General features: G+C 40.9%; 1 protein-coding gene across 2 annotated transcripts in view; it reads left to right on the top strand.

The window, feature by feature from the left end:
- TXNRD1 (thioredoxin reductase 1) overlaps positions 1 to 18,231 on the top strand; it is a 64,886-nt gene that overhangs the window by 14,826 nt on the left and 31,829 nt on the right. For both annotated transcript variants that reach the window (XM_059402219.1, XM_059402218.1), the window contains exons 3-8: positions 5,229 to 5,351; positions 6,984 to 7,056; positions 9,237 to 9,356; positions 14,565 to 14,707; positions 15,084 to 15,199; positions 17,122 to 17,347. In XM_059402219.1, the coding sequence (XP_059258202.1) occupies positions 5,265 to 5,351; positions 6,984 to 7,056; positions 9,237 to 9,356; positions 14,565 to 14,707; positions 15,084 to 15,199; positions 17,122 to 17,347 (765 nt within the window). In that variant the 5' untranslated portion in view covers positions 5,229 to 5,264. The remainder of the gene's footprint in view (positions 1 to 5,228; positions 5,352 to 6,983; positions 7,057 to 9,236; positions 9,357 to 14,564; positions 14,708 to 15,083; positions 15,200 to 17,121; positions 17,348 to 18,231) is intronic.

Below are 18,231 nucleotides of genomic sequence, written 5' to 3'. Positions count from 1 at the left end.
ATATGATTTTATTTATTTGACAGAGACGCTGAGAGAGGGATCACACAAGCAAGGGGAGTGGGAGAGGGAGAAGCAGGCTTCTCTCTGAGCAGGGAGCCCAACTTGGGGCTTGATCCTTGATCCCAGGACCCTGGGATCATAACCTGAGCTGAAGGCAGATGCTTAACATCTGAGCCACCCAGGCTCCCCAGCTTTTTAAAAATTTTTTTAAAGATTTTTATTTATTTGAGAGAGAGAGAGAGAGAATGAGAGAAAACAAGCAGGGAGAAAGGGCAGAGGGGGAGGGAAAAGCAGATTCCCTTCTCTTGACTTCCTCATGCTTTTGCCTTTGTTTGGGGAACTCCATTACCAAGCGATTAGAATCTTGGAATCTTGGAATGGCACTTGTTAATTTCCTCAGCAATTGCTTGAGGGCTTACTGTACAGACACTGCTCTAGGAACTGGGAAAAAAGTTGTGGTCAGAAAATTGACCATCTCTCATGGAATTTATATTTCAGTGTGTGTATTGGTTTCCTTTTGCTACTGTAACAAATTACCAAACTTTTGGTGGCTTTGAAACAACAGAAACGTATTCTCTGATAGCTCTAGAGGTTAAAAATCTCAAATATGTTTATCTGGGCTATAAATCAGGGTGTCAGTAGGGCTGGTTCTGCAGAGGCTCTGAGGGCAGAATCTGTTTTCTTGCCTGGTTCAGTTTTTGGAGACCACCTATAATTCCTCCATTGTTAAACATACCAGTGCAACTTCTTAAGTCTGTCCTCATGGTTGCGGTTACGACTGTAGTGAAGTCTCCTCTGCCTGCCTTGTATAAGATATGATAATGTGTTGGTGGAGTGGGGAGGAACAAAAGGAAAATGTTGTTTGGGAACTTGAGGGAGACCTAATGGAAGAAACAGGCACTGTGTTGGAGTCTTAGAATGTTGGTAAAAGAACCTCCACCTCCAGCCCTAAAAGACTACTTTGGAAAGGATAATGTGTTTGTGTACACTGAATAAAAATTATTTAACATTGTGGTTTATGTACTCTATCAGGATTTGATGGGAAGAGGGCATTTCAGAGGAGATGTGGTGCAGGGAGGTGTGGGGGAATCTGCTGGACTCTGCCAGATCTTTTTGACCCTGCAGGTTCCCTTCTTTAGGAAGGGGAGAGTTAGTAACTTAAACAGGTTTTTCCTACTAGCCACTGGGCTGATAGTCATTATTTCACTTACATCCTGCAGGTTGGTGAAGTACAAGGGTATGTTAACTTCATTTTACAAAATGAAAAAGACTCCTAGGGGTTAGGTGATCAGCCCACATCACCTGGCTTAGAGAGTGGTAGAGCACATGTATTAAGCCAGCTCAGTTAACACAAGAGTTGATGTGTAATGGTAAAAACTGGTACACGTGGGTAAGATTCATGTTTGGGGGAAAGGAAACATAAAGATTACTCTAATTTTAAAGAGATCTGGTACACTAGAATTTCTGTGTTGTGCCTTTCCAAAGGTGAGTCTGCAGCAGTGTTTCGCTAGGGGTGGGGTGGGGGAGAGGCATTCCTGAGAGAGACAAATGGAAGAAAGGGAAGAATATCCAGTGTCTAAGGCTGGCAGACACCTGCAGGTGTAAGGTGTTGTGTAATTACACTTAAGTCCTAAAGCAGTGGTTCTCAGAAGTGCGGTCTGCATTCTTCTGGGGCCTCCTGAGGCCCTAAGAGGAAGGCCTTGATGTCAGAATTATTTCTGTACTACTAAGATGCTTTTTCGTTGGGGCACCTGGGTGGCTTAGTGGTTTAAGCCTCTGCCTTTGGCTCCGGTCATGATCTCAGGGTCCTGGGATCGTGCCCCACATCGGGCTCTCTGCTCAGTGGGGAGCCTGCTCCCCCTCCCCCCGCCACCTGCCACTCTGCCTGCTTGTCTCTCTCTCTCTCTGTCAGATTAATAAAATCTTAAAAAAAAAGATGCGTTTTTTGTTATAATACTATTATAATATTTGTTGTAATACTACTGTTAGAATACTACTATACCTGTTTTGTTATAATACTACTAAGATGCTTTTTTGTTTTGTTACAACTCTTTTGCAAGTCTACCATGGAATTTTCCAGACAGGTGATGTTGTAATAGACTAAGTGCAGAAAAGACAGGAGCGGTGTTCTATTAAGACAGACATTAAAGAGAATTACAAAGATATAAAATGCCACTCTTCCCACTAATTAAAAGATGATTGTTAATGTTCTGTTTAACAGTAATACTTAGGGTTTTTAATATTGTAATATTTTAATATTAAAATTTCTTTCTTAGTTTTAATTTCTAATATACAAAAATTTATAAATAAGCCTCACATTAACCAAAGCTTTTTGGGGGCCCTAAATAATTTAAGGCTTGGAAGGGATCCTGAGACTAAAAAGTTTAAGAATTCCTGTTCTTTGTCAGCTACTACAGTTGGTGATCACTATTTCTAACACTCATAATTGGAGGGGACATTTTTCTCCTCCTCTCCTTACTCATCTGTACACACCTGGGGGAGCTGTTTTCTACAATCCATCTTACATATATATTTCACGTTGGAAACCACTTAACTTGGACCTCATTGACAGAATTTCAGTTTTAAGTTGGATTACAATTTTAAAACACCATGTTTAGTTCTGGGGTCAGTGGAATGCTTTAGTTTCCTGTATCTTACTGATTTTACTTTATAAAGTTCAGGCTCACTCAGCTTTCTTTGTAGAATCTGTACACTGGTTGATAGAGTTTTACTTCCAGCATGAACTGTAAGAATCCGGTGTGATCCAGAATTTCAGTATGGAACAGATTACACATTGGTAAAGGGAGTATGTGGCTTTTCAGCATGACAGTGCATTTTCTTTCTTCTAGTAGATATATTAAGTGGGGTGGTTATGAAATGGGTAGTTTCCCTTTAGACAGCCAATGACTGTGTTTTGGCACTGGCTGTGTCCTGTACTTGCAGATAAAATTGAGGCTGAGATTAAAAATGGTCATGTTATTTTTCCCGAAGAACATCTAGCTGCATTTATTAGTTAATTCTTTTAAGTCAGCAAGTCAGCCTGTGCTCTTTGAGAGCAATTAGGGAATAATGCTTGTTATCTGAAGCTTATATTGATCCTTTGATCTGAATGGCTATTGTTATTACCAGATTGTTTTTCCCCCTACAGTGCCTTTTGTTGAAGGAGGAGCTTCTGCCATAATGCAAGTTCACGAATACTGGCTGTGTTTACCAGCCTCTCATGTTAGACCTTTTGTACAGACGGTCAGGGTGAGGCCGTCTGATCCCCATTGTTGCTGGTGTCCATGTGTGCTCCCTTCAGTCCCCAAGCCACCGTGTGTACCTGCCACTCTGCCAAGGGCCAGCCACAGTGCCGTGCCTCCTCCTTCACCTTCTTCTACTGCACCCCCTTCCGCATCCCAAGAACCCTGCTCTACTGACCCTAAGCTCTGCCTTTCACCCCCTACAGCTGATGGTAGGCAGGAGAAAAATACGCAGTCTGGGCTGGTAAGTTTGGGGGGTCTTTTTGACTGTTGAGATTAAAATTGGATTTTTACAAAAACTTTTAGTGCCTGTTAACAGTGTTTCCAACCATTGTCTCACGTTACCACAGATTTTTGTTTTAATAAAAGGTAATATTAAATATATCACCAGAACAGTCTTCCAAGCTAATATGAAACGTGTATAAAAGCTAGTGGAATGAAATAGTTTTTAAAAAATTAAAAGTCTATAATATTTATATTACAAAGCTTGTTATGTAGCAAGTACATGGAAACTAAATCCTAAATAAATTACAGGAGGCCTCGTGCACAGGTAGATAAAAGAGGTAAGCCTGAGGGGCGCCCAGCTGGCTCAGTCAGCAGAGTATCTTAGGTTCGTGAGTTCAAGCTGCATGTTGGATAAAGAGATTACTTAAAAAAACTAAGAATATATATATAATAAAAAATTAAATGTGTTCTTTAAAAAAAAAGTAAGCTTTGTAGAGTCGTGTTTATTCATTTAGCCTCCTCCATCCTCCTTTTTATCTTTGCTTATTGAAAATGCCTTTGAGGGGTGCGTGGGTGGCTCAGTGGGTTAAGCCTCTGCCTTCAGCTCAGGTCATGATCTTGGGGTCCTGGGATCGAGCCCCGCATCGGGCTCTCTCCTCAGCCGGGAGCCTGCTTCCCCCTCTCTCTGCCTGCCTCTCTGCCTGCTTGTGATCTCTGTCTGTCAAATAAATAAAATCTTTAAAAAAAAAAAAAGAAAAGAAAAGAAAATGTCTTTGAAAATCAGGGACTTTTATATTTAATTTCTCATGCAGTACAATGTCAACTAATGATATTTTTCTGAATTTTTACTTAAACAATATAGAAAAGTCTCAAGTATTTGGCTGATCTGTTTCAGTTGCCATTTGCCAGGACCCTGTCTTAACTGAAGACCTCAGCCTACTCATTGTGGTACCTTTCACAGTAGAAAATAAAGATGCTGTTGACTGGTAGTGATAGTTTTTTTTAAGATTTTATTTATTTATTTGTCAGAGAGAGAGTAGCAGGCAGAGGGAGCCCTCTGGGCTGGATTCCAGGACTCTGGGATCATGAGCTGAAGGCAGATGCTTAACCGACTGAGCTACCCAGGCATTCCTGGAATTGATACTTTTATTAAAAACATACGGTACACATGTTTTAAAGATTTTTATTTATTTATTTGGGAGAGAGACAGTGAGAGAGAGCATGAGCGAGGAGAAGGTCAGAGAGAGAAGCAGACTCCCCATGGAGCTGGGAGCCCGATGCAGGACTCGATCTCGGGACTCTGGGATCATGACCTGAGCTGAAGGCAGTCCTCCACCCAACTGAGCCACCCAGGCGTCCCCAGTACACATGTTTTTAAGAACCTAGTTTGAATCCTGGTGTAATAATTCTAGGAAAAAAAGGACTGATTCTGAGACTTGATTAGGACTAGTTTGATTTTGTTGGAATGTCAGGCCCTAATGTATGTAGAAGTACTGTGGAAACGTCTCTGCGGCAGCTCTCCATCACATGCAAAGGTACTTGTCCTAAGGCAAGTCCTAAGGAAAGCACATCGCTGCTCACCGCTTGAAAGGAGCGTTACACATTTTCTAGTTGGGTGCTGTAATATAAATTAGTATTCTTCCTTTGAAAATTCCTTTTGCTTTAAAAATTCCTTTCTTTAAAGAAAGGTTTTCTCACAGAACTTTTCAGACTTTGTTGTTTTTAAGTTCCATTATTTCCCCCACTGTTGTTTTTCTTTAGGCTTATCAGGAGGGCAGACTTCAAAAGCTACTGAAAATGAATGGCTCCGAGGATCTCCCTGAGGCCTATGACTACGACCTCATCATCATCGGAGGGGGCTCAGGAGGACTGGCAGCTGCTAAGGCAAGGCTCCTTGTGTGTTATCTGGGTGTTGGTGGGAAGAGCCATATTCCTGACTGGAATTGGAGCCACTCTTGGGGCATTTTGCACATTAATTGGGCAGGACATATTTATAAAGGAACTGTTTTATAAATCATTTTTCCAGGTTGAACTTTATCTTCTTTATGAAAGTACTTCTGTACACCAGTACCAGGGCCAATATTTTGGGACGCAATTTGATTCATTTTAAGTTTGGCTGACTTTTCAAAGACTAATACAGGCATATAGAAGTGGTTTGAAATTACATATCTTATTCTTTATAAATACTAATATAGGTTTTCACTTTGATGATTTCCCTCATCCCCAATAGAAAAATGGAGAGCAGCTGGATTTCTTAAACTTAATCGTTAAAAATGCTTGCCTCCTTTGTATATGAACTGAACTACAAGAATAACCACTAACTCCAGCTTAGGAGTAGTGGGGGTGGAGGGTGTATATATAAGGGATGCTAAGGAGTGAGGCTTCTGGCCCTAAACTGAGATACATTTTCCGTGTGTGAGGGGCCTGGGGCCTTTCATCCTTCTCCAACAGGTACTTTTAAAAGATGAGTTGGTTATACTCCCCTGAGGTGTAGCTTGTGGATGAGTAAAAGTAGGTTCAAACGAAGCCCAAATGAGGAGAGCAGGCCAGTGACCGGCATGAAGCACTACTCTGTTGTAAATGATACAGGAGTAACAGCAGTTGTGTTTTACTCTAGTTCTGATGGTTTTAAAGGACTCGTAGGCTCAGTCCTTTCAAATAACCTGGAGGTCTCGTCGCCAATACACAAAGCTTATTTTCTGAGAAGGATAAAGGGTACTCTGTAAAATGAACTTAGGACTGTTGTTGTCACTTCTCTAAAATTGATTTGGAAACCTTATAGATATCGTCAACTTTTATCGGCTTTTCACATGAAATTTTAAGAAATCTGACAATTTTAGAAGAAAAATGTTTCCAGTATTCTGCCTAGATATTGAATTAGATAAAACTTAAAAGTTCTTTAAAAAATGCTTATAGGATACAGATTGAATTAAGAGTTATATAGGCTATCATAAATCTTTTTTTTTTTTTTTAAGATTTTATTTATTTATTTGACAGACAGAGAACACAAGTAGACAGAGGCAGGCAGATAGAGAGAAAGGGAAGCAGGCCCCCTGCTGAGCAGAGAGCCCGATATGGGACTCGATCCCAGGACCCTGAGATCATGACCTGAGCCGAAGGCAGCGGCTTAACCCACTGAGCCACCCAGGCGCCCCTATCATGAATCTTTTTAATTGGATACTCTATTTTTGCTTAGAAATGACCAGGTTTTTCAGATTATTGCCTAATGCATTATTGTGTGAGTGGAATTTTATAAGAGGATTCTGGTGTTTCCAGCTGACGGTTTTACAACTGTACTCTGCATATTCTTTAAAACTACTCTTAGGACTATCTGAATATTGCTTAATTTTTATCTTGGAATCATGCTAATCATCTTGTATATGAAATTCCAAGGCAGTAATACCTGGTTATGCCTTAGGCACTATAATTTAGTAAGACTAGCTTAGAGTTTTAAAAGCCCATTTCTAGTCTATCATGTTCACCTTTCCAATTGATTTTACTGCTTTTGTTTTCTAGGAGGCAGCCAAATATGACAAGAAGGTAATGGTCCTGGATTTTGTCACTCCAACCCCTCATGGAACTAGATGGGGTAAGCTTTAAAATATCTTAGAAGTGAATTTGTAAAAGCAGGGTTTTCCCTGGTATTGGCTTAAATGGCTCCTAAAACCCAATTAAAAATTTAAAAATTAAAATATGTATATATACATTTCTCTCACTTGTGCTGCTAAAATGGACTCCAGTTAAATGTTGAAAATTTAGGGGTTTTTTGGCAGAGTCAAGATAATGTAAAACCTTATCCACAGCTACTATAATGATTTAAAGCTACATATTTGAGTAACCTTGTAAAATTAGGGGCTTTATGACTGAAAGTTTAAAAACTTATTCTGTTCTAAAACCAGTTCCTACATTCAGCAAGAACAGGAATTAGATATTTTAATGAATAGCCCATGCTGCTTCTGAGTCTTGGTGAATTAAATGGTCCTTACTCATTTATTCCACAAATATTAATTAAACACTTATTATGAACTCTAGGGCATTGGAGAGTATAGCAGTGGACTCGGTAGACATGAAGTTCCTGCCCTTGTGGAGTTTATATGCTAGTGGGGAGACAAAAGATAAGCAAGAACTTTATGAATTATAATAAGTGGTACTACAAAAAATTACATAGTGGAAGAGAGGAACTGGGTAGAGGAAAGAGTTTAATTCTGAGAGAATTATCAGAGAAGGCCTCTGAAGAGGTGGCCTTTAGATGAGGCCAAAAGAGTAAGAAAGAACCAACCAACTATGCCAAGAACTGAGGAAGAACCTTTTAAGGGACTTTTTTCCGTTTCTGTCACGGAATAGAATATACAAAGGCCCTGAGGCAGTTGGGAGTCCTTCATGAATTTAGCACTGGTACTACGAGCTAGAGCTAAGAATGGAGAGGAGGGCAGGTGTCAGGCTGTACTGGTCCTGGTAGGTCAAGATGAGGAATCTGGATCTAACGAGCATAGTAGGAAGCCTTTGAGAAGGGGATTGGTGTGATACATAAATCTTATCAAGACAGCTTAGCTTAAGAAGCAAGAAACAGGAACTCTGGATATGAGAGTGTCTTGAGTTTCTAATTGATTCAGCAAATATATATTAGGTGTCAGTTTGATATCAGTCACTGTTCTTGTATTGGGCATAGCTGCTCCCGCCTGCAGAGCTTACAGTCCCTAGTCGCAGTCCAGAAGCATTCTCTTCAGAGGCTTGTGTGAGGTCCACTACCATCTGGTCTGGCACTCCTTTACCATTTTCTCTTCCTCTCAGTCTGCCTATATTTTGTTTTAATGCAGACAGTCTATGACCATGTTCTTTAAGCTTAGATGCTAAACCTTTGTTTGTTTGTTTGTTTTGGTTGTCATGAATCCTTTTGTGAGAATGCACAAAAGCTGTAGGCCACCTTTTTTTTTTTTTTTAATTATTTATTTATTTGTCAGAGAGGGAGAGAGAGAGTGCAGAAGCAGAGGGAGAAGCAGACTCCCCACTAAGCAAGGAGCCTGATGGGGGACTTGATACTCGGACCCCTGAAGATCATGACTTGAGCCGAAGGCAGATGCTTAACTGACTGAGCTACCAGGAGTCCTGACCACCTTCTTAAAAAAAAAAAAAAGCTTGCATACACCAGATTTTACTTGCAGTTCTAGACCCATAGCAGTCCAGCTATGGCCAGCTTAACAACCCCTTTACCATTTAGTTCTATTCATAGATGTGGTAGTGAGTATAGGATTGTGCACCAAGTAGAATTTCAGTTTCTGTCATCTTTATCAGTTAATTCTGAATCTTTGAAATATGTGGAAATTGTCGTAATCTCATTTTTCTAGTGTTTTAGGATGTGTTACTATGTTTGATATATAAGGCTCTCTGAGCTTAGAAATGCCATGAGTCTGGGGCGCCTGGGTGGCTCGGTGGGTTAAGCCGCTGCCTTCAGCTCAGGTCATGATCTCGGGGTCCTGGGATCGAGTCCCGTATCGGGCTCTCTGCTCGGCAGGGAGCCTGCTTCCTCCTCTCTCTCTCTGCCTGCCTCTCTGCCTACTTGTGATCTCTCTCTGTCAAATAAATAAATAAAATCTTTAAAAAAAAAAAAAAAAAGGAATGCCATGAGTCTTAGGAATAAACTTGTAAAAAATAGTATTGGCTACATTAAGCAAATAAATTATGACCTTTCATATCATAGTAATAATTACTGACCTCTTCTTTGAAGGATTGTGATGCTCGATGTAAACTGATTTCTCGATGTTGTTGCAGGTCTCGGAGGAACGTGTGTGAATGTGGGGTGCATACCTAAAAAACTGATGCACCAAGCGGCTTTGTTAGGACAGGCCCTGCAAGACTCTCGCACTTATGGTTGGAACACCGAAGAGACAGGTATGGCGGGAGAAGGTGCTCTTCTGTCTGTGCTTTGAGGGGTTTGAGTTGTGATCTTGCAAAGTACCCATCCATCTTTATGGGACTACAAAATGACCTGGAGTTTTTGTTGTTGATGGTTTTTATGTATAAAATTACTGTAGTTACTCTGTCAGATAGCTGCATAGTGGTTGTGGTAAGAACAGATACTGTACTTGGAGTGCCTTTCTGTAATAGAAAACCAGAATGTTTCAGATAAATTCTTTATTTTTATTATTATTATTTTTAAGTAATCTCTTTGCCCAGTGTAGGGCTTGAACTTGTGACCCCAAGATCAAGAGTCGTACACTCTGCTGCCTGAGCCAGCCAGGTGCCCCTCAAATAAATTCTTATATAGAGAGTTTCATAAAGAGTGTAAGTATTTGCTTATCTCTGAAGTTTGATTTTTCTCTCTCCAAAGAAATCCGTTCATGAGCTAATGTTTTGGGTGGGGGGGAACCATTTATCTGGAGAGAAAGAGATGGTTAGTCTTTGTTGTATAAAACATCTAGAGTACCCTGGCAACCCTAGGAAAGTTGAAGAGAAATTGCTGCCTTTGGAAAGTAGATTGCATTATCTGATAGAAGAAAATGAGGTTGACATGGCTGCATAGTTGATGAATATCCTAGATCACCATGTCCTTGAAGAGGGAAACTTCAGCCTTATCGGATATTAGGTTTTTTTTGTTGTTGTTAAAGGTTTTATTTATTCCTTCGAGAGAGAGAGAAAGCACAGGGAGAAAGAGAAGCAGGCTTGCCATTGAGCTTGGAGCCGGACGTGGGGCTGCATCTCAGTATGGGGCTCGATCCTGGGACCTGGGATCATGACCTGAGCTGAAGGCGGAGGCTTTAACCCACTGAGACACCCAGGTGCCCCAAAATCAACAGTACTTTTTTCTCCAAGTCTGGAGTCTTAGAGAATCACTTACTTTAAAAGTGTTCTTACTCTGGGGTCATCTCTTTCCTCAAATCCTTACAAGGCTATTCTCTGTCCATGACCTTTGGGGTCTGAGAGTGTCATCATTTATTTCTGAGGTGTCATGCCTCATGTCCTTTTCTCTTGCCAACAAAAAGGGCAGTGGAGGTGACACTTTTGACCTACGGAATATGAATTTAACACATAATCTAGTCCACCTTTAGTCCCTCCTCTGCCCCCGCCACGTTATTATTTACTCCTGTGTCTGCATGTCTCCCCACTGAGTCTGCCATTCATACACTCTGCCCTTCCTGGAGACCTACTTTTAATGTACCTGGTTAACAAGAGGTCTCCCTTTAGTTAGTGTATTAGACTTCTTCATAGACGTTTTAGAAATTGTACTAGTGTAGTTACATAATATTGCTATTCAGTGGCCACTTTTTGCAGTGCAGTCTGTGCTGGGGAAATACAGAGATGAGTAATACAAATTGTATAAGTGCGCAGATTCCACTAATCACTGGTGCACTAATATCATTGATAGGCAGCCCACGTTCCCTGGAAGCCCAGAGGTAGAATTGGTGACGTTAATTAAGTGGGGACACACAGTTTTTGCCAGTATTCTGGGTCCCTTGGGTTAAGAGCTTGCTTCACCCAGCCCTCCTGGTACGTTAAAATGTAGGTTATTGTAGTAGGTAGGCGTGGGCACAACCTGACTTGAGCCATTCACCGCGTGAGGATTGAGTACAGCAGTGTGGTTTAGATAGCTGCGACTCATCACACAGTTTCTGTTCCTTCCTCTGGACTTGCTGCTTTTAACCCACTGAGCCACCCAGGCGCCCGGTTGGACTTGCTGCTTTTAATTCTTCCATTCAGTTTCTATAAATTGGAGTAGACTCTGCCAAGCACTTGGTTCTTTGTTTAATGGGATGTAGAAAAATATTTACAGACATTATAGGAAGTTGTATATTTGAACCAAGTTAGTTCCGTCTTAAAGAGGACGTGTAACAGGATATTCATCTGAAAAAGTCTAGAAATTTTTGGAAGAGGTAAAGTTGTTCCAAGCAAATTTTGATTGATGTAGTTTTATTATTTCCATATATTGTCATCTGTAGTGAATGCATCTGTCTCTTAAATCTAGGTAAATAACAGTGCTATATAACTCAGTCACACAATTTTTATTCATATAGTGATCTAGTACTTAAATTTGGTGTGTTGTACTAATTGCTGTTAGCTTTAAGCTATTCATTCTCAGGAAAATAAAGTCAGGGAAACTGAATTGCTTAAATTAGAAACATAGAAGTGTATAGTGAGTCTTCAGAGTCTTAAAAAGAGTTAAATACAGGCCTCTGCTGAATGTGAAGTTGTATTAACAGGGCCAACTAAGTATAATTCTAATAAATTCAGTAATCAGGTGGGTGGTGAAATAGAATTTGGTGAATTGACTGCTCTTTCCAGCAGAAGAATATTTCTGTCACTGAAATAGTTGAATTTTTTGATGCTATTATTTAATCTCAGCTATGTCTTAAACTTAGAATATAGTATCTACTGATGAATTAGCAGAGTATAGTCCATTTAATAGTTCTGTGATTGTGAAATTTCAGAAGTGAATCAATCCTACCTGTGGTCTGGTTCATTATTTCTCCATGGGGGCATTATTGGCATGTTGGGCTGGACCCCTCCTAATTGTAAGAAACTGTAGTGAAGGATATTTAGCATTAGTGGCCTTTGGTCATTCCTAAATCACTGTAACAGCCAAACACATCACCAATAAAGTGTTTGGGATTTGCTTAAAATAGTCTAGTAAAGAGGCACCTGGGTGGCTTCAGTGGGTCTGATTTTGGCTCAGATCATGATCTCAGGGTCCTGGGATTCAGCTCCATGTCAGCCTCTGTGCTCAGCTGGGAGTCTGTTTCTTCCTCTCCCTCTTTTTCTGCTCCTCCCCTTGCTCATGCACACACGTGCACACACTCAAGTAAAATCTTAAATATTCTAGTGAAAAGGAGGAGTATATGAAATGAAATTGGCAAAATGTTGGTAATTGTTTCAGCTAAATGGTTGGCCTAGTGAGTTATACTATTCTATTCCATTCCTGGGGGAGGGAGCAAAAGTGAATCTTGTCTTTTCTCTTTTAGTGTTGCTAGACGGAGGCCAGATGGGTGGGTTGGCAGGGCTCCCTCAGCACTCCCCAGCCCCGCCTTCCAGCACACCATCCTCTCAGCATTGCAACCACAGTGGGTTCTATAGTCACTGTCTGTTTCATTGATGTCTTAAAGTCTAATGTTTTTTTTTTTTTTTTAAGATTTTATTTATTTATTTGACAGAGAAATTACAAGTACACTGAGAGGCAGGCAGAGAGCAGGCAGAGAGAGAGAGAAGGAAGCAGGCTCCCTGCTGAGCAGAGAGCCCGATGCGGGACTCGATCCCAGGACCCTGAGATCATGACCTGAGCCGAAGGCAGCGGCTTAACCCACTGAGCCACCCAGGCGCCCCAAGTCTAATGTTTTGATTCTGTGAATTGAATATCGACGATCTATTCTCTGGGAGGCCACAGACCAGTTTTGGTGTTGTAGTTTCCAGATCTAGAGGCTGGCCGTTGAGTAGCATAGACTTGGTTCACAGCTTCCTATGTGGCTAAGCTCTACTTACTAACCCTGAGTCTTAAGATTCAGACTTCTCATTTCCATGGCAGATCTTTCAGTATATGTTGATTCTCTTTTCCTTCCTTGCAGACCACAGCTTTCCTAGGACCTGCCTTTGTCCTATCACTGAGTATATTTTATCTGTACCCTGTTTTTTTCTAGTCATTGATAAGTTACTAATGAGTGAGTGATTGATTTTTATCCATTGAAATTTAATACATTAGTGCCTGACTCAAAGGATTCATTTTTTTTTAAAAAAGATTTATTTCAGGGGCGCCTGGGTGGCTCGGTGGGTTAGACTTCTGCCTTCGGCTCAGGTCAAGATCCCAGGGTCCTGGGATTGAGCCCCACATCGGGCTCTCTGCTCAGCAGGAAGCCTGCTTCCTCCTCTCTCTCTCTGCCTGCCTCTATGCCTACTTGTGATCTCTCTCTGTCAAACAAATAAATAAAATCTTTTAAAAAAAAAAAAAAGATTTATTTCAGAGAGAGAGAAAGTGTGTATGCACAAGGAGGGGCAAACAGAGAGAGAATCTGGAGCAGACTTGCCACTGAGTGTGGAGCCCGACCCAGGGCTCGATCTCATGGTCAGACCATGACCTGAGCCCAAATCATGAGTTGGATGCCCAACTGACTGAGTCACCCAGGTGCCCCTCAAAGGATTCATTTTATGATAGAATTAAAAAATCTTCCTCTCTTTGGTGAAAGGGGGGTTTGGGGGACAGTGAGGCAGTCTTAATACTCTGTCTAGATTGAATGAAGGTCAGCAAACTTTTTATGTAAAGGGCCAGATAGTAAATCTTTCAGGTTTCACAGGCACAATGATCCCTGTCACAACTACTCAGCTCTGCTGTTGTGGCATGAAAGCAGCCCTAGATGGTGTATGTAAGTAAGTGGTCGCAAGTGTATAAATTTTATTAAAAAGGTGATGGGCTACATTTGGCAGTGGGGCTTAGTTGGCCTTGGGGTTTTAAAAAAATATTTTTATTAATATATTTTTATAAATATTTTTAATAAATAATAAAAAGATTTTTATTTATTTATTTGTCAGAAGAATTGAGAGAGCACAAGCAGGGGAGCGGGCAGAGGGAGAAGCATGCTCCTTGCTGAGCAGGGAGCCCAATGTGAGACTCCATCCCAGAACCTTGAGGTCATGACCTGAGCCGAAGACAGATACCCAACCGACTGAGCCACCCAGGCGTCCCTTTAGTTGGCCTTTATTTGCTGGTCTTCTGGTCTAGACTGTTACCAGCTTACTAACGCCAAACCCGGCTATATCAGGATCCCTTGGGGATTGTTAAAATACAGAATCCCAGGCTTTACCACACCTCATTACCCCAGCAATCAGTATTTAACAATCAAAGTAAAATTCCTGTTCATTTCTAAAAAAGAGAAAAAGTTTGTGCCTAGTTATTTTAGTTTTAAGAATTGTCAGGAAGCCTTGCATGATGAATTATTTGGTAGTGTTCTAAAAAGGAAAGAATAACTGCGCATGAAAAAGTTGTTTATATGCTTGGAATGAAGGACTCTTTCAGACTAAAAGCTCTGCTCTTTGTATTCCACGTGAATAGTTACTGGATAATGGTCTTTGCCTGGCAGTTGAAAAGCTAAAAACATTTCTTCTTCTCTTTTTGTGCAGTTAAACATGACTGGAATAAAATGACAGAAGCCGTACAGAACCACATTGGCTCTCTGAACTGGGGCTACCGGGTAGCTCTGAGGGAGAAGAAAGTCACCTATGAGAATGCCTATGGGCAGTTTGTGGGTCCGCACAGGATTAAGGTAATTGTGTGATAGGTTGGGGGTAGGGGAGGAAAAGAGAAAGTGATTCTCTTAATAGAAGGAAAAGCCATCGTGACCCAAACTGTCCGGTTTGGTGATTTTGCAGTCCCGTCTTACAGGCCTTTCTCTTGGGGGGTGGTAGTGTGACCGTACTGGATTTGGGGCCAGATTACCTGAATTTGAGTCTTCGCTCTGCCATTTAGTAGATTTTATGATTTTGAACTAGTCTGTTAACTACTCAGACCCTCAACATCTTACATATTACCAAATTTTTATGAAGATCAAATTGGATAATGTGAATGGCCTTTGTTAACTATCAAGTCTACAGTTCTGATGAGTAATAGCTTACTAAAAGTTGACATTGGTTTTTTTGTAGGCAACAAATAACAAAGGCAAAGAAAAAATTTATTCAGCAGAGCGATTTCTCATTGCTACCGGCGAGAGGCCACGTTATTTGGGCATCCCTGGTGACAGAGAGTACTGTATCAGCAGGTAAGAGAAGCCCATTGCAGATTTATGCTTTTCAGGTTTTTTTCTTCAAACCCATTCAGTCCATTGCTAGAACTTCAGGTGTTTTGCTACATTTCTGCCCAAAGGGATAGGGCATTGGGAAAAAGAGAAGGGAAAAATTACTTTATGCAAGAGAACATTTAAGAATTCAGGACTGTAAACATTGGTCTTCTTACCACTCAGTTAACATCACTGCTGACATACAGATTTATGTTGGAATGTACACATGTGTGAGTGTATATCAGACATGTCTAACAATTTTTTAAAAAGATTTTATTTATTTATTTGACAGAGATAACAAGTAGGTAGAGAGGCAGTAGAGAGAGGGAAGCAGGCTCCCTGTTGAGCAGAGAACCCGATGCAGGGCTCAACCCCAGAGCCCTGGGATCATGACCTGAGCGGAAGGCAGAGGCTTTAACCCACTGAGCCACCCAGGCGCCCAGAAATGTCTAACATTTAAAACTAGATGGATATTCATGTGGATGCTAAAACAGTGACGGATGGCAGACCATGTAGAACCCTAGGCCCTCCTCCTTGCTGTTCCGCGGGGGCACAGTGTCAGTGTAGTTGGCCTTCTGAAATAAGTGAGTCAAGCAAGATTTGACTGTGTGATTTATTTTGCTCACCGGGTGATCATATGGTGACCTAACAATTCACATTAGGAATTCAATAAGGAATTTCACATTACAACAACGTTAAGACAGGTTGTTGATAAATATGTCCTCTTGTGTGCTTTTTGCCCAGGAGTTCCTGATTGTGTTACAAATTATTCTTTTGGGGCCCTTTTTTGGGAGGAGAAGATACAATTTTTTTCCTTTGTGCTTCATGTAGGGGCAGCTCCAATGGCAATAGTTCCCTTTGTTGTCTTAGATAGCTTCCTTTCTCATATTAAAAAAAAAACCCGGGACGCCTGGGTTGCTCAGTTGGTTTGGCAACTGCCTTCGGCTCAGGTCATGATCCCGGCATTCTGGAATCGAGTCCCACATCAGGCTCCTTGCTCGGCAGGGAGCCTGCTTCTCCCTCTGCCTCTGCCTGCCATTCTGTCTGCCTGTGCTCGCTCTCTCTCCCGCTCTCTCTCTCTGATAAATAAAATCTTTGAGGAAAAAAACAACAAAACAAAACTCATTTCCTAACAATGCCTTTCTGATCTCTCTCATGTCTTGTATATTCTTCACTTGAGTAAAAGATTTTGTCAGGTTTTACTTTTTTTTTTTTTTTTAAACATAAGATTATTTATTTATTTGACAGAGAGAGAGAGAAAGAGAGAGAGAGATATCACAGGTAGGCAGAGAGAGAGGGGGAAGCAAGCTCTCTGCTGAGCAGAGAGCCCGATGCGGGGCTAGATCCCAGGACCCTGAGATTACGACCTGAGCGGAAGGCAGAGGCTTAACCCACTGATCCACCCGGGTGCCCCTAGGTTTTACTTTTTATAGTTGGTTTTTATTTTACAAAACATTTATGTTGGAAGTTTTCTTCTACTCTTCTCTCTATTCTTGATAATTGGTGTTCCAGATAAAAAGAAGTATCACAGATTTGCCACATCAGAGAGAGCTTTGTGGTGTTGAGATGAGGGTTGGGAGGTTGGGTTTGCAAATATACATATTAAAACACGTTAGTGGAGAATTACTCTAAACAAGTTCAAAATTATTTTGTTTGACCATGAGTTATGCAGTTTGCTTTGTTTGGCCATGGGCACTTGAGCTACTTCCAAAGCAGCTGAGTAGCAAGAGAGGGACAGTGTCTAAGGCCTTGTAAACACTTTTCATGTATTATATATGTAGCTGATTGAATGTTTTTAATCTTAAAAGTCTATTGTTCTTAAGAAACCAAAAATTTTACTTTGATTGTCATTACTTACATATGAACATTCTTAATTTTTTTCTTTTTTTTTAATTGCTTTTCAGTGATGATCTTTTCTCCTTACCTTATTGCCCGGGTAAGACGCTGGTGGTTGGAGCATCCTATGTTGCCCTCGAATGCGCTGGATTTCTTGCTGGCATTGGCTTAGATGTTACTGTTATGGTCCGATCCATTCTTCTTAGAGGATTTGACCAGGACATGGCCAACAAAATTGGTGAACATATGGAAGAACATGGTGTCAAGTTTATCAAACAATTTGTACCAATAAAAGTAAGTGGAGTTGCTGGTAGGTTTGTTGGTTTTATAGTTGTGTTTAAAAGGCAGGACAGAGAATGTTGGGGTTGGTGATGGGAGCTTTTCTTTCAGCATTATAAACCGTTGGGAATGCTGCAGTGCCTCACCTGTGGTATTGGTATATGAACTTGGACATGCTACTGCCTAAACAGTTTTGTTCTTAGCTCCAAGTTAATAATGTCTGTTGTCTTCTCAGCTTTCTTACCTTTGGTTCTCTTTTGTTTAATGCTTCCCTTCAGGCATCCCTTTATGTTAATAGTTTTTGGTCTGTTATCCTTTATTTCTCCATACACACCAGTGATTTTTTTTTTTTTTTAAGATGTTATTTATTTATTTGACAGAGAGAAATCACAAGTAGATGGAGAGGCAGGCAGAGAGAGAGGGAAGCAGGCTCCCTGCTGAGCGATGCGGGACTCGATCCCAGGACCCTGAGATCACGACCTGAGCTGAAGGCAGCGGCTTAACCCACTGAGCCACCCAGGTGCCCCCACACCAGTGATTTAAATAAGATTTCAAGACTGGACTGATTTTTAAATTTTTGTCATAAGACATTCGCTCTTGGTTTGCTGTGTAGTCTACAGATGCACACTGTATTATTCTGGCTTCTCTGAGAATGATTATCTGATTTTGTTATACGGGCTGGCCTTTCTTGCTCATTTAATCTTCTTTCGAAAAGATTGAAAAATACGCCAAGTTACACTGGGAGTTGTTACCATGACCACAGCTATTTTGATATATAGAAGTGACAGAATTAGTCACTTCTTGTATCCCAGACTGATAGATATGTTTCTTTTAGAGCAGGTAAAGATGAGACTGTTGTGTTGACACAAGTTAAGGAACTTTAGCTATTGTTTGTTCAG

Source organism: Mustela nigripes, chromosome 6, assembly GCF_022355385.1.
Source record: "Mustela nigripes isolate SB6536 chromosome 6, MUSNIG.SB6536, whole genome shotgun sequence".
NCBI classification, from domain to species: Eukaryota; Metazoa; Chordata; class Mammalia; order Carnivora; family Mustelidae; genus Mustela; species Mustela nigripes.
Note: the sequence above shows the minus strand (reverse complement) of the source record. Positions and strands in the feature narration are given on the sequence as shown.